Source organism: Ranitomeya imitator, chromosome 5, assembly GCF_032444005.1.
Source record: "Ranitomeya imitator isolate aRanImi1 chromosome 5, aRanImi1.pri, whole genome shotgun sequence".
Classification (NCBI taxonomy): Eukaryota; Metazoa; Chordata; class Amphibia; order Anura; family Dendrobatidae; genus Ranitomeya; species Ranitomeya imitator.
Window position 1 is genome coordinate 594823755 of NC_091286.1, and position 16621 is coordinate 594840375.

Genomic DNA, 16621 nt, shown 5'->3' on the forward strand with positions numbered 1-16621 from the left:
AGGCAGAGCTCCTATGATGTGGTAGCTGATGGCACCTCACAATCACATCTACTGTATAATAAATTTATGAAAATGGCAATCGCTGATATGACCGGTTACTAAGTCGCTGATATGACCGGTTACTAAGTCAGTGCAGGAGGAATCGCTGATATGACCGGTTACTAAGTCAGTGCAGGAGGAATCGCTGATATGACTGGTTACTAAGTCAGTGCAGGAGGAGTCGCTGATATGACCGGTTACTAAGTCAGTGCAGGAGGAATTGGTGATATGACCAGTTACTAAGTCAGTGCAGGAGGAATCACTGATATGACCGGTTACTAAGTCAGTGAAATACATCGCGCACACGTGCACACGGAGAACATTGTGCACTCTCCTCCGTGTGCACGTACCGCCCGCAGTAAAGACAGCGCTACAGTAAGCGCTGTCCCCCCTGCGTGTGGTGTTGAAGCCGGCATTCATTCCTGCTCCCCAGCAGCATTCGCTGGAGAGAAGAAATGAAAAATCAAGGTTTTTTTTGTGTGTTAAAAATAAAGTTTGTGGGTCACCTCTTGCCTCCCATCCCCTGTGCGCATATTCATCACTGTAATGAGCTGTACCATGTGACCGCTCACACAGGACCTGCTGCCGGCGCTGAGAGAATACATCGCAGGAGCTGGGTGAGTATTTCTCGGCAAGCGGGCGGGCGCACAGGGGATGGGAGGCGGGAGGTGACCCACAAACTTTATTTTTAACTCACACAAAAAAAACCTTGATTTTTCATTCCTTCTCTCCAGCGAACGCTGCTGGGGAGAAGAAATTAATGCCGGCTTCAGCACCACATGCACGGGGGACAGCGCTTACTGATATGACCGCATACTAAGTCAGTGCAGGAGGAATCGCTGATATGACCGGTTACTAAGTCAGTGCAGGGGGAATCGCTGATATGACCGGTTACTAAGTCAGTGCAGGGGGAGTCGCTGATATGACCGGTTACTAAGTCAGTGCAGGAGGAATCGCTGACATGACCGGTTACTAATTCAGTGCAGGAGGAATCGCTGATATGACCGGTTACTAATTCAGTGCAGGGGGAATCGCTGATATGACCGGTTACTAATTCAGTGCAGGAGGAATCGCTGATATGACCGGTTACTAAGTCAGTGCAGGGGGAATCGCTGATATGACCGGTTACTAAGTCAGTGCAGGGGGAATCGCTGATATGACCAGTTACTAAGTCAGTGCAGGAGGAATCGCTGATATGACCGGTTACTAAGTCAGTGCAGGAGGAATCGCTGATATGACCGATTACTAAGTCAGTGCAGGAGGAATCGCTGACATGACCGGTTACTAATTCAATGCAGAAGGAATCGCTGATATGACAGGTTACTAAGTCCGTGCAGGGGGAATCGCTGATATGACCGGTTACTAAGTCAGTGCAGGGGGAGTCGCTGATATGACCGGTTACTAAGTCAGTGCAGGAGGAATCGCTGATATGACCGGTTACTAAGTCAGTGCAGGGTGAGTCGCTGATATGACCGGTTACTAAGTCAGTGCAGGAGGAATCGCTGATATGAACGGTTACTAAGTCAGTGCAGGAGGAATCGCTGATATGACCGGTTACTAAGTCCGTGCAGGGGGAATCGCTGATATGACCGGTTACTAAGTCAGTGCAGGGGGAGTCACTGATATGACTGGTTACTAAGTCAGTGCAGGAGGAATCGTTGATATGACCGGTTACTAAGTCAGTGCAGGAGGAATCGCTGATATGACCGGTTACTAAGTCAGTGCAGGAGGAATCGCTGATATGAACGGTTACTAAGTCAGTGCAGGAGGAATCGCTGATATGACCGGTTACTAAGTCAGTGCAGGAGGAATCGTTGATATGAACGGTTACTAAGTCAGTGCAGGAGGAATCGCTGATATGACCGGTTACTAAGTCCGTGCAGGGGGAATCGCTGATATGACCGGTTACTAAGTCAGTGCAGGGGGAATCGCTGATCTAACCGGTTACTAAGTCAGTGCAGGGGGAATCGCTGATCTAACCGGTTACTAAGTCAGTGCAGGAGGAATCGCTGATATGACCGGTTACTAAGTCAGTGCAGGAGGAATCGCTGATATGACCGGTTACTAAGTCAGTGCAGGGGGAATCGCTGATATGACCGGTTACTAAGTCAGTGCAGGAGGAATCGCTGATATGACCGGTTACTAAGTCAGTGCAGGAGGAATCGCTGATATGACCGGTTACTAAGTCAGTGCAGGAGGAATCGCTGATATGACCGGTTACTAAGTCAGTGCAGGAGGAATCGCTGATATGACCGGTTACTAAGTCAGTGCAGGGGGAGTCGCTGATATGACCGGTTACTAAGTCAGTGCAGGGGGAATCGCTGATCTAACCGGTTACTAAGTCAGTGCAGGGGGAATCGCTGATCTAACCGGTTACTAAGTCAGTGCAGGGGGAATCGCTGATCTAACCGGTTACTAAGTCAGTGCAGGAGGAATCGCTGACATGACCGGTTACTAAGTCAGTTCAGGAGGAATCGCTGACATGACCGGTTACTAAGTCAGTTCAGGAGGAATCGCTGATATGACCGGTTACTAAGTCAGTGCAGGGGGAATCGCTGACATGACCGGTTACTAAGTCAGTGCAGGGGGAATCGCTGATATGACCGGTTACTAAGTCAGTGCAGGAGGAATCGCTGATATGACCGGTTACTAAGTCAGTTCAGGAGGAATCGCTGATATGACCGGTTACTAAGTCAGTGCAGGAGGAATCGCTGATATGACCGGTTACTAAGTCAGTGCAGGAGGAATCGCTGATATGACCGGTTACTAAGTCAGTGCAGGAGGAATCGCTGATATGACCGGTTACTAAGTCAGTGCAGGAGGAATCGCTGATATGACCGGTTACTAAGTCAGTGCAGAACATTCTGCTGGAATATATCAGTTGATGACGTTCATATCAATGTCAGACAATGTACTTCTTATGCATTGTGATTTTGTTATCATACATCCAGATATAATAATAGATCTATTATTTATCAGTACCTGTAGGTGGCACTCTTTATGTGGCGGTGTAAGTGACCGTTCCCTGTTCTGGTATGCACTGTAGTAAGACTTGTGGAGTCGGGTTACTGATGATCACACCTAGATACCATATCCTAAAACAAAACGTGATGAGACTCAGTGGAAGAAGAAGACATGGTATGTACACACCACACAGCGTATAGAGACAACCTTCTATATGTCGCCCCTGGATCCGTATGGTCTTCTGATTAGAGGATGATGATATCTGCTTTTAGAGCCAGAGTCCCATCTGTATCTTTCTAGTGGTGAGATAGGAGATTACACAATTACCGTGAAGGGTTAAAAATCTAGTTACATTAGTCCTTATTACTCTATCTTTATTATTTCCATTCTCTCTTTTTTTTCTTTTAAAGTAATGTAAAGTTTAATAGAAGTATAAATAATACTCATCAGTAGATATTTGTTTGGCTTTGGGCTTGATGCACACGACAAATTATGGCTCTGAGTTATATGTGGTGTAGGAGCCCCCTGGTGTACCCCTTCTATATGCCTGCAATTTCGTACAAAGACAGACATTTATTCATTTATTTTTTAATATTTCAGACAAATCCAACACAAAAAATTGGTGCATGTTCTACCAGTCTATGTGTATAGAGGTATAAATTAGTATTGCTTCCAGTGGGTGAGAACTGTGAGCTTATGGCATTCTATCGAGCGTGCACCACCATATGGTCTCCGTGCACTAGTGGTCAGACGCCGTGCATTTGGCGCTGCCATTTTCATAAATTTATTATACAGTAGATGTGATTGTGAGGTGCCATCAGCTACCACATCATAGGAGCTCTGCCTCATGCATGGTTTCCCCAAAAGATCATTGTTCTTGGCAGCGAATTGTCCTGTCTAGTCTAGTTAGAATCTGTGCTACTGAGAACAATGGCCTCCTAGGTGCAGTGAGCGATCATCCTTCGGATGTAGACAGGCTACTAAATGATGGCCAATCAGCAAATAAGTAGCCGATCAGTGCTCATTAAGTATCGCTGTTCGGCTACTGTTCACAGACCTTAAAGGGGTTGTCCACTACTCAGAGAGCCACTTCTGAATCCCTGTCTTTCCCCAAAGTAAAATATTAGCACCTTTACTCCCTTCCGGAACGGTTGCAGCATTGTCAGCACTGGCACTCCCAGGGATTGCGTGACATTATGTCACACAATCCCTGCACCCAAGCAGCATTGGCTTCACTCTCCCCTCCTATGGCTGTGAGAAATGCGGATGCCCTATCGCTTCCTCCGGATGTCTTGACTTGTCTGCAGGACTTTATTATTATGTCACACGAGCCCTGGGAGAGCCAATGCTGACACCAATGGAATGGCGCCAGCAGCGGATGTCAGTATAGGTATTATTTTTTTAATAAGGGGGAAGCATAGTGATTTAGAAGTGGTTGCACGAGTAGTAGTTGACCTGTCATTTCATAGTGACAGTAAAGTATCCAAATCGTTATGGAATCAATGAAATGGTCACGGCCTAGTAGGACAAAAAAGAAATAATGTATAATAAACTGTTATATATTATACCATGGTAAAAAAGTGGTGGAATTTTTTTTTTCATTCACTCACTTCCCAAAAATGTTACATTTTATTGCCAAATAAGGTGACAATAAAAACTTAAACTCATACCGCACACTGTAGTAAGCCCTCACATACCTATGTCGATGAGAAAATACAAAAGCTATGACTCTTGGTTGCAAAACAATAAACTTAAAGTGGTTATCTTCTGCGTGTATATTGATGACCTATCCATGAGACAGGCCATCAACATTTGATCGGTGTGGGTGTAACACCCAGCAACCTCACCGATCAGCTGTTCCTGGTGCCGGCGGTGGTTGGGTGCGATCAATTGTGGCGCTGCACAGTGCTGATAGCTGCATAGTGGCCACTTGTCACGAGTGTATTAGACGCTATAGACAGTCGCTCTGCATCTGGCTGCAGAAGGTCTCTACGTTTGGCATTGCAGATGCCTTCTTAATCCTTCTGACTTTTGGATCCAGTGGCAACCTTTCTCCAGCTCTAATTGACACACCTGGACCTCTCAGTCTTCCTCAAGGAGTCACCCGTGATTTTCCCATGTGAAGGTCTGAAGCTATATCAGTTGGCTTACTTCTGCACCGGTCCTGTTGGAAGACATTTGATGTTACCTCTCTAAGTCTGCTCAAGCTAAGTTACTTCCGCCTTGTTTGTCTCCCTTCTTCTCTTTAGTGTACAGTGGGGATTGACCAGTGCCCACCCCCCTTCCCTATTCAGGGCCTAGTTCTAGGGATATACAGGGTGTAGGTTCCTGCTTGGCAATTGGTGTGGAACCAATATAGGGACGCAGGGTGCTATTAGATCCGCCTAGAGGTCTCCACTCCCCCTTTCCCTAGTGTTTGGGCTTCCTTCCCATCTTCCCCTTGTGTTGCAATCTTCCCACACTGTGCATGACACCACTGCTTGGTACTGCACATTTGCCACTATCACTTAAATAGGGCCGGATGTGCAATTATCGGCAGGGCCACTATGTGGTTGATGGAGTTGATCTGTGCTACTCCACAATTGATAATATCAAGGTGTTGCACCTCCACCAAGTGATATTGCTGACCTATTCTAAGGATGCAGTGGACAGCACTTTTAAAAATGCTCAGTCCTTAAAGGGAAGTTGTCTTATAAGGATTACCTTTTCTTATAACTCCATGCCCTGTCAAAAACTCCTACAAAAAATGTGTGATTTAATATTACCATTAGCATTGTCAAAGAGCCAGTTGTCAATTTATTCCCATGTTTCTAGAAGTTATTAATTAGGGTCCCGAATATTGATACAATTAAATAGTTATTTACTAAAACTAACACTCCAGGAGACCTAAGAAAGCATGGCGGTTAAAAGGTTAAAAGCGTCCTTACCAGCCCCATAGAGATTTTGTTTTTTAATCAAAACCGTCATTCTTCTCCTAAAATGTACTAGAAAAATCCCCTCCAAGCCTGCAGCTCTGTGTTTTTAACAGACGTTTAGCAGAAATGAAGCTCGAGTCCTTACACAGCTCCTAACTCCCTGCTTCTTCTTTATCAGGCTCCTTAAACATAATGAACAAGGAGAGTCAATAGTCTTTACTGACATAATGCTGCCTTCTGGTGGTCATAATATGTGATGTACTTCATTATTATCTTTACGCTATCGTTCAGTGCAGTAATGAAATTGAAAGGTCAGTCAGCAAAAAATAACAGTACAAACCAAGAACATTCGCTCAGTGCAGGGCTTGGTAAACCAGTTCAGTGCACTTTCACATCTAGTTTTTTCCATCTGCCTTCACTTTTCCATGACTAATGTAAAGTCAGAGCTGGCAATAATAATAATCTTTATTTTTATATAGCGCTAACATATTCCGCAGCGCTTTACAGTTTGCACACATTATCATCGCTGTCCCTGATGGGGCTCACAATCTAAATTCCCTATCAGTATGACTTTGGAGTGTGGGAGGAAACCAGAGACTCCGGAGGAAACCCACGCAAACACGGGAGAACATACAAACTCCTTGCAGATGTTGTCCTTGGTGGGATTTGAACCCAGGACTCCAGCGCTGCAAGGCTGCTGTGCTAACCACTGAGCCACCGTGTTGTCCATATGTCAATCAAGGAAGAAGGGAAAAGCGGTAGATGCAAAATAAGTAGATGGTAAGGGGCACTGAAACATTTGGTCACACAAAGGGTGCACCAAACACCTGTACTTGGTTTAAAAGTAATTTTGTGCTGAAAAACTTTATTTAACTATTTGCCAAAATAAATTACATACCTGTCATGGCTCTGTTGTCTGATATCCCAAGGTATGGACTCCTTCTTTTCCCTACACCTAGGGATGCTCTAGCTATCCGTACTCCCCAGATTACTTCTAATGGTGAAGACGCCGGGGCCACATACCTTGCTGAGCTCCTACATTGGCCTTAAACTGTGCCCTCCCCCACACAGGGAAATAGTGAGTAGTAGCATATAAGAATACACAACCCTGACTTACAAGGGAATATGTACAAGGGTAACTGAAAATATCAATCATACAAATATGCACTCACAAAAAACAGAGATGAACACCGAAAAGTAAAAGGAAACACCAATCAACAGTTTTCAGAACAACATTCCAACCACCTCCTCAAAAGCCAAACTCCTCCACTCTGCTGCTTTCCAGGGCAGAATTAGCCTAAGGCCAGTGTCACACTTACAATTGCAATGCGAGAAACTTGCGCAAGTTTCTCGCCTCAATACCCGGCACTGGCACTGAGGACCGTAGTTTGCAAATGCAAGTATTTCTATGCAACTGAACACTCCAGTCTGAACCTATGGTGGCAGTGCCGGGTATTGAGGGGAGAGACTCACGTGTGTTTCTTTCATTGCAGTTACCAGTGTGACACCGGCCTTACACTGGCAATTTTGATTGCTTGAGGCGAATATATTTAGGAGAGGGGAGTGGCTAATATTGAACAGCTGAAACTATCAAAGCTGGAAGGCTCCAGCAGAACTCAAACTAAACAGTTTAATCTTTTAGTTCGGGTCCCTGGCACTGCTGAAATAATCCTTTTTGAAATTTGTCCCTCATACCTCGAAATCACCAGGGAGACAGGTCTTTCCCCCCTAATCCAGATGCCTCCCAGCCGTCACTTATGGCCTCTGCACGCCGGGTGCCGCCTCCTCTTCCTTTATTAGCGTTCCCGGTGCCTGATCTGTTAGTTCAAAGGGCAGCGCAACTGCGCATGCCCCCAAAAAGAAATATCAGCGCAGGCGCCGGGAATGCTAATGCGGGAAGAAGAGGCAGAGCCAGGCGTGCAGAGGCCATGAGTGACAGCTGGGAGGCATCTGAATTAGGGAGGAAAGACCTGCCCCCGTAGCGATTTCAAGGTATGAGGGACAAATTTCAAAAACGATTATTTCAGCAGTGCCAGGGATCCGAACTAAAAGAGTCACCTTGTCAGAATGCAGCATCAGGTGGCTCTTTTAGGTACAAATGCCTGAGGGGGTGACAGGTTCCCATTAATGCGAAAGAGATTATATGCCATCTGAGTTCCCATTTAGAAAACCATTTGGCTCCTTCTAAAATCAAGGCAGTTGTGTAACCCCCAGTCTTTTTTCTTGACAAGGAAAAATCCAGCTGCAACAGGAGATAAAGACTGATATGGCACATTGCCAGACTTTCAGTGATATAGTCAGGCTTGGACTGGCCCACCGGAGAACCAGAGGATTTGCCGATGAGCCCAGGCACTTACATCTGCTGGCATACTGGCCAGCAGCTGCCTATGCCCCCCACTGCTCCAGGGGCCCCCAGCCAGTTGTTATGGGGCCCCTGAGTCAAGGGGTCCCACCCTGTGCCAGCATAGCAGCAGCTGGAGACAGGATCTTGCACCTGCTGCCAAAGAAAAAATGAATATTCATGCTTCCCCACGCCCCTATGGGCGTGTAGAGGCGTGAATACCATTCCTCTTTAATAGCGGGCAGCGTTAGCCCCCGGCATCCTGTTTCCTGTCTGAGACAGCCCAGCTGTATGACGTCATCATACAGCGCACTGTCTCATACAAAAAGCTACCGGCGATGAAGAGACTACCGGGATGTGCTGCTGCTGCGGGGAGGTGAGCTGTGCTGTGTGCCTGTGTGTGTGCCTGTGTGTGTGATGAGCTGCTGCTGTGGTATGTGTGTGTGTGGTGGTGAAGGACAATGATATTGGTGGGGGGAGACAATGATGGAGGTGATGGGCAATGATGGTGGAGGAGGCAATGATGGAGGTGATGGGCAATTATGGTGGGGGAGGCAATGATGGAGGTGATAGGCAATGATGATGGGGGAGGCAATGATGGAGGTGATAAGCAATGCTGAAGGTGATGGGCAATGATGTCGGTGGGGGAGGCAATGATGGAGGTGATGAAATGGGCAATGATGGAGGTGGGGGAGGCAATAATAGAGTTGATGGGCAATGATGGTGGTGGGGGAGGCAATGATGGAGGTGATGAAATGGGCAATGATGGTGGTGGGGGGAGGCAATTATGGAGGTGGTGATGGAGGTGATGAAATAAACAATGATGGTGGGGGAGGAGGCAATGATGGAGGTGGTGGAATTGGCAGTGATGGAGGTGGTGGGGGAGAATGATAGAGGTGGTGGGGGAGAAGACAATGATGGAGGTGGTGATGAGGACAATGATGGGGTGGAGAGGAGCTGCATTATTCTTTGAGGGGGCTACATTATATTTTGTGGGGGGGACTGCATTATTCTCAGGGGACTACATTATATTATGGGGGCTACATCATATTATATGAGGGGGCTACAGTATACTCTATGGGGGCTCCATTATATTCTGTAGTGGGGCTGCATTCTCTCAGAGGACTACATTATATTCTGGGGGGCTACATCATAGTATATGAGAGGGGGCAGCGTTATGCCCTATGAGGGGGCTACAGTATATTCTTTGGGGGGCTGCATTATATTCTGTGGTGGGCTGCATTATACTATATGAGGGGGGCTGCATTATACCCTACGAGGGTGCTACATTATATTCTATAGTGGGGACTGCGTTATACCTGTGGGGGTTGCATTATATTTTTTGGGGTGCTGCATTATATTCTATGATAGGGGACAGCATTATATTTTATGAGGGGGGCTACATTATATTCTGTGAGTGGTCTATCCCAACCCTTGCTACATAATTAAGACATGTACTACCTTATATTATACCCTGATATTAGCGCTTTTTACCGCACAATTGGTGGTCTTGTATCTATTTCTACAGTATGTAGCTACATAGTGGGCCTCAAGAATGATTTTCTCTGGTGGGCCCAAGGTGTTCCAGTTCGACGCTGGATATAGTCCTTCATTTCCTGTCTTTTTGGACCAGAGATATTGTATAACCTGCTTTTAGACAGCATGGCCCGAGGAGTAAAATTTACGGCTCAGTCAAAAGGACGGTGGGCAGGAAGTTCTTGACACCCTTTTTCTGAAAACACATCCCCTAAGTCAGATAGGTATTCAGGCAGAGATTACCCACAATGGCTAGCTGAGTGCCTAAGCAGTATTCTTGGCAATACTACTTCCATTTTACTACCTCTCGAGTCTGCCAGTGTACCATAGGATTGTACAGCGTAAGCCAAGGTAGTTCAAGTACCACAGGTCAGGGATAGCACACATAATTCAATAAATCTGAATGCATGGCCTCTACCTGGAGATGTAACCCAAATGACCTTAGTAAAATACCCCTGGCTCAGGCGTGCAGAGTCAATGGCAATTATTGGTATAGACCATTAGACCATTTCTGAGGTTTAAGGACTTGATACAGGACAAACCTAGCATTGATCAAATTAAGCCCTGCTCCACTGTCCAGAAATGGAGCAATAACCACATTATTTTCGCCAAGATGGGAAAAAGAATTACAACCTACCCACAGAGGAAATAATTACACTCGGTTGCTCACCTCTGGGCCCATTAGTTTTACAGCAGTTGTTTACGGTGTGATGTAGTTGGACAACCACCCACAAAGTTATCTTTTCCACCACAGAAGAAACACAGTATCCCATTATGCCAGACTACAGATGGACCAACAGAACGAGTCGTCCCACCCAACTGCATAGGTTCCTCGGTTGACTCAGACCTTAGTTCCCTTGACCCCGGACCCCCCCCCCCCACAAATTGGAGTGTCCCGTTATGTCTCTGTTGTAGACAGCAGTCAACCCGAATAGCCAGAGACATGGCTGCCTCAAGGGAAACTGGAGTCTCACACAGGGCAAAAGCATCCTTTACCCTTATGGATAGCCCTTAACTGAACTGGATACAGAGTGGAGGGTCATTCCATTTTGTATCAGTGGACCATTTCCAAAACCCAGAGCAATAACGAAGACACGGCTAGGGAGACATGGTCGGTGTTGTTGTGTATGTGATCTAATGCCTAAAAAAATTCCTCCACTGTCAGAAGCGACTGAAAGTCTGCTTGGAGAGAAAATGCCCAGGCTTGAGGGTCACCCTGAAGGAGAGAAATTACGATTCCCACCTGTTGCTCCTTGGTTCCTGATGAGTTAGAACGTAACTTAAAGTACGGCTTATAGGTCTCCCTGAAGACAGCAAACTTGTTACCCTCCAGAGAACCTGTCAGGCAAAGCAACCTTGGGCTCTTCCAGGGGTTGCCTAGGAGTCGTGTACGCTAAACAAGATGAGTTAGGGTGTTGTGAAACAATGGTGGCAAAGATCTGCCACCTCCATGTTGAGTTGCTGCTGTTGCCCAGACAGACCAGTAATTGGTTCCATGTTGGATCAAAAAATGGTATGGCTCTGTTGTCTGATATCCCAGGGCTAGGGACACCTTCCCTATCCCTACAGCTAGGGGTGCCCTAGCTATCCCTGCTCCCCGGATTACTTTTAATGGTGAAACTCCAGGGTCACGTACCTTGCTGAGCTCCGAGATGGGCCTTAATCCGTCCTCTCCCCCACCTAGGGAAATGGGGAGTAGTAGCATATAAGAATACACAACATACATGCACACGAATACTGAGAACTAAAAGGAAGGAAACCCAAATTGCAGAGGATGGGTATTTACATATAGACAAAACACCAACCAACAGTCTTTAGGACAGCACTTCTAACGTCTCCTCAAACACGAAACTCCTCCACAGTCCTGAACCAGGTCAGAATTAACCTAACACTGGCAACCTTGATTGCCAAAGACGAGTATATATAGGAGAGACGAGTGACCAATACTGAACAGCTAAGATTATCAAAGCTGGAAGGCTCCAGCAGCAGTCATGTTAAACAGATTAACCCCTGCACCGCTGACAGATGCCTGCACCACTTAATATGATAGTGAAGTGCTTCTAATCCTTGCAGGAGTACGTGAAATCAGATGCTGCGGTCTTCTGGCCCCACTCTGTCTCGGTAAACCCATGAGAATACCTCTGCATCAGCACTTGTGTCTTCATGTGCTCAAGGGGCTTAGGAGCTGTGCTCCCTCCATATATGATAGATCCTAGATATGTTGCATACTGCTGTTAACCATTTAAACGGCAGCATATAAATGGAGCAATTCCCAGTGCCCATCAATTTTTAGTTGCTTCCCGCAACACAATCTTGGGTGAACTGATGGGTTACCAAGTCAGCCAAAGCCTGATTGAAGGCCCTGTCATTGCTAACTTGACACTCCTTTGAAATTCAACCACAGGCTGAGCATCATAGGACAATGCAAATTTTACTATGTACTACAATTCTGCAAGTATTGCAGTACATAGTAGAAGTGATCAAATAATCACAGGTTGAAGTCCCATAAAGAGCTGAAAAAGATAAAATTAAAAAAGTAAGGAAGTTTGTAAATATATACAAAAATATCAAATTTGAATTAACTTCCTTTTCTTTCTTAAAAAAAACTTATTTCATATCGCCCTGCCCGTAAAAATCCAGGCTATCAAAAAATAAAATTAATTAACTCATATGATAAACGCCATTAAGATAATATAAATTAAAATGTTGTAATTGTGATTTTACTGACAAAAGACCTTTCTAAAAATTGAAATAAAAAGTTATTAAAATTTCTAATGTACCCCTATTGGTCTCAATAAAACCATCAGCCCATGAAAAAGAAGCATTTTCACACAAGTCCATCAACAGTAAAATAAAAATTTTACAGGTCTAGGAAAATGGCAGCACAAACCAAATATTTTTGCAAGCTTCAGAATATTTTACACCATATAAAAAAGCCCTCCAAAAATATATATTTTATGCATTGAATATGTGTATATGTGGATGTAGTGTAGTATGCGTGTATTAATATACTGACCTACCATTGCTCTCCCCATTGTCCAGCATTGTTCTGCTCCTCTTCTCAGTGATGACACCATTCTTCAGACTTTCCAGTTCACACTGCGTGACCCGGAAGTGATTTTTTTCAATAAAGGTCTATAGGGCGTCAGGATGAGACCTATAGATTACATTGTAAAAGAGACTTCCGGCTAGTCTGAAGATCAGTGACATCACTGAGAAGAGGAGCAGAACTGTGCTTGATCACAGAGAAATCAACGGAAGTTAAAAAAAAAACATACAATGACCACTGTAAAAACAAAACAAATAATCTGAGGAATATTTGCATTTTTTTCACCATTTCAGCCCACTTGAATTTTTTCACGTTTTGTATTACATTGTATTATAAAATTACTGGTGTCATTCAAAACTACAACTCATCACACAAAAAACTATATATGGCTTTGTCAGGAGAAAAAAGTTATGGCTCTTGGAAGAAGGGAAGGGAAATATGCAAACATAAACAGAAAAATTTGCAAAGTGTTAATGATGTCATTTTTCATCGAGATAAGTCATTATAAATGAGCTCATGAAAATTACATACATTGAATGAATTGAATTTGAAAATTAATGTCTGTGAATTCTTGCTCTATTTACAGTCTTTCATTGGAAATATCTACTATCCTCTGTCATCTCTTACATCTAGCCAGCGGTCAGTAAAGATGCCGGGATATGCTCCAAATCCCCATCAATATCCATCTGCGCCTCTACTAGCATTGTCCCAAAATGGCAGCCTTCTTCAGAGTTTTAGGTTTCGTCCACGTAAAGATCTTATTGACTGGAGACGGTTCAGTGCCATAGATGTGGACAGAGTGGCCTATGAATTAGATATACCTACTCTGCAAGAGACTGTCAGCACAGTGACCTTCTGCAACCTGGATAATGAGAAATGTCCATATTGTCAGCAGCCGGTGGACCCGGTGCTACTTAAAGTCCTTAAGCTGGCGCAGATGACGATTGAGTACCTTCTTCAGTGCCAAGAGTTTCTCTGCAACAATGTGGCACAGCTAGAAGATCAGGTGCAAAAAGCTATTGATGAACATCAGAAAACTAAGGATGACATGGTCAAGCAGGGTGAGGAATTAAGGAAGGTGAAGGAGGAGAACAAGATTAGGAAGAAACTGTTTGAAGCTCAACAAACCATGTTCAAGGCTGAGGCTAACAATTATCATAAGGTGAGGATAACAGATTATAGGAAATGTTTAATTATTGGGAATTTAAAGGGAATCTTTCACCACATTTGCATCTAAACTGTTAATATGGGCATGCAGGCTAAAAACTGCTGAAAAAAGTCCTACCTGTATGTCTCGTATTAGATGCCTTGTTGTCGATAAATCATCTTTTATCACTTTATGTAAATGAGCTCTTCCAGGCTATGGGTAGGATGTTGCCTGGAAGATAACACTGCCCCCAGAGCTTATTTTACATGAACGGGGAGTTACCAGTGAGTGAGATAAGTAACTAATGCAGAACAGGAGAAAAGAACTTTGTCTTCTTACAAACACATTTTTTGCCGATCTTAAGCTCTCCTGTATAGTAGCAATATTGTAACTCTATCTGCCTGTGAGATGGAAGCTGAAGCTGAGAGGAACCTGCAGATGTGTCAGGTAAAATCACACACAGCTCTGCAGTGAGATCAGGAGAGTAGAGAGTAGCCATTACACATCACACTGGTGACATTGGTAACCATCACATACAGTACAGATCAAAAGTTTGAACACACCTTCTCATTTAAAGATTTTTCAGTATTTTCATCATTATGAAAATTGTACATTTAGACCGAAGGCATCAAAACTATGAATTAACACATGTGGAATTATATACTTGACAAAAAGTGTGAAACAACTGAAATTATGTCTTATATTCTAGGTTCTTCAAAGTAGCCACCTTGTGCTTTGATGACTGCTTTGCACACTCTTGGCATTCTGTTGATGAGCTTCAAGAGGTAGTCACTGGGAATGGTCTTCCAACAATCTTGAAGGAGTTCCCAGAGATGCTTAGCACTTGTTGGCCCTTTTGCCTTCACTCTGAGGTCCAGCTCACTCCAAACCATCTCGATTGGATTCAGGTCTGTTGACTGTGGAGGCCAGGTAATCTGGCATAGCACCCCATCACTCTCCTTCCTGGTCAAATAGCCCTTACACAGCCTGGAGGTGTGTTTGGGGTCATTGTCCTGTTGAGAAATAAATGATGGTCCAACTAAACGCAAACTGGATGGAATAGCATGCCGCTGCAAGATGCTGTGGTAGCCATGCTGGTTCAGTATGCCTTCAATTTTGAATAAATCCCCAACAGTGTCACAAGCAAAGCACCCCCACACCATCACACCTCCTCCTCCATGCTTTACGGTGGGAACTAAAGCTCTCAAATTTGGACTCATCAGACCAAAGCACAGATTTCCACAGGTCTAATGTCCATTCCTTGTGTTCTTTAGCACAAACAAGTCTCTTCTGCTTCTTGCCTGTCCTTAGCAGTAGTTTCCTAGCAGCTATTTTACCATGAAGGCCTGCTGCACAAAGTCTCCTCTTAACAGTTGTTGTAGAGATGTGTCTGCTGCCAGAACTCTGTGTAGCATTGACCTGGTCTCTAATATGAGCTGTTGTTAACCTGCAATTTCTGAGGCTGGTGACTCGGATAAACTTATCCTCAGAAGCAGAGGTGACTCTTTGTCTTCCTTTCCTGGGGCGGTCCTCATGTGAGCCAGTTTCTTTGTAGCGCTTGATGGTTTTTGCCACTGTACTTGGGGACACTTTCAAAGTTTTCCCAATTTATCAGACTGACTGACCTTCATTTCTTAAAGTAATGATGGCCACTCATTTTTCTTTACTTAGTTGCTTTTTTCTTGCCATAATACAAATTCTAACAGTCTAGTCAGTAGGACTATCAGCTGTGTATCCACCAGACTTCAGCACAACACAACTGATGGTCCCAATACCCTTTATAAGGCAAGAAATCCCACTTATTAAACCTGACAGGGCATACCTGTGAAGTGAAAACCATTCCCGGTGACTACCTCTTGAAGTTCATCAAGTGAATTCCAAGAGTGTGCAAAGCAGTCATCAAAGCAAAAGGTGGCTACTTTGAAGAACTTAGAATATAAGACATAATTTCAGTTGTTTCACACTTTTTTGTTAAGTATATAATTCCACATGTGTTAATTCATAGTTTTGATGCCTTCAGTGTGAGTATACAATTTTCATAGTCATGAAAATACAAAAAAATCTTTATGATAAGGTGTGTTCAAACTTTTGGTCTGTACTGTATCACACTAGTAACTGCCCCTTCATGTAAAATAAGCTCTGGAGGCAGGGTTACCTTCCAGGCAGCCTCCTAAACCATAGCTTGGAAGAGGTCTTTTATATAAAATGATAAAAGATGATTTCTCAACAGTAAGGCATCTGATATGGGGCATATATACATCACTCTCCTCAGCAGGTTCCTTTTAAGAGGACCAGAGACGTAGCTACTAGCTAGGGTTTTGGTTCAAGGGGGGCGAAGCTTCTGAGTGGGCCCCTAACCAGGTAACCTTGATTACAATTCGGTGATGCGCCCTAATAGTGGAGGAGAACCCACATAGATATTACCACCATATGGTCAGTGGTAAATACAGCCCTACAGAACATATAAGAGATCACAGCACAGTTACAGAGAATGCCTTACCGCTTATGTTTTCTGATGGAGTTGTTCACTTTTCCCATCTTTTCCATCTGGTCCAGACCGGCATGACGACTTCTTCCAGCCAGGACGAATCTGCAGAGAATACAAAAACACATTTCTCTTCTCACATTCC

General features: G+C 44.4%; 1 protein-coding gene across 2 annotated transcripts in view; it reads left to right on the top strand.

Annotated features, from left to right (window-relative positions):
• Nucleotides 1-16621, top strand: part of DZIP1L (DAZ interacting zinc finger protein 1 like) — a 164651-nt gene that overhangs the window by 90622 nt on the left and 57408 nt on the right. The window contains exons 1-2 of one of the 2 annotated variants that reach the window (XM_069727945.1): nt 3092-3177; nt 13431-14006. In XM_069727945.1, coding sequence (XP_069584046.1) covers nt 3175-3177; nt 13431-14006 — 579 coding nt within the window. In that variant the 5' untranslated portion in view covers nt 3092-3174. Of the gene's footprint in view, nt 1-3091; nt 3178-13430; nt 14007-16621 lie in introns of those variants that run through there. The other variant, XM_069727944.1, reaches the window with a different exon arrangement.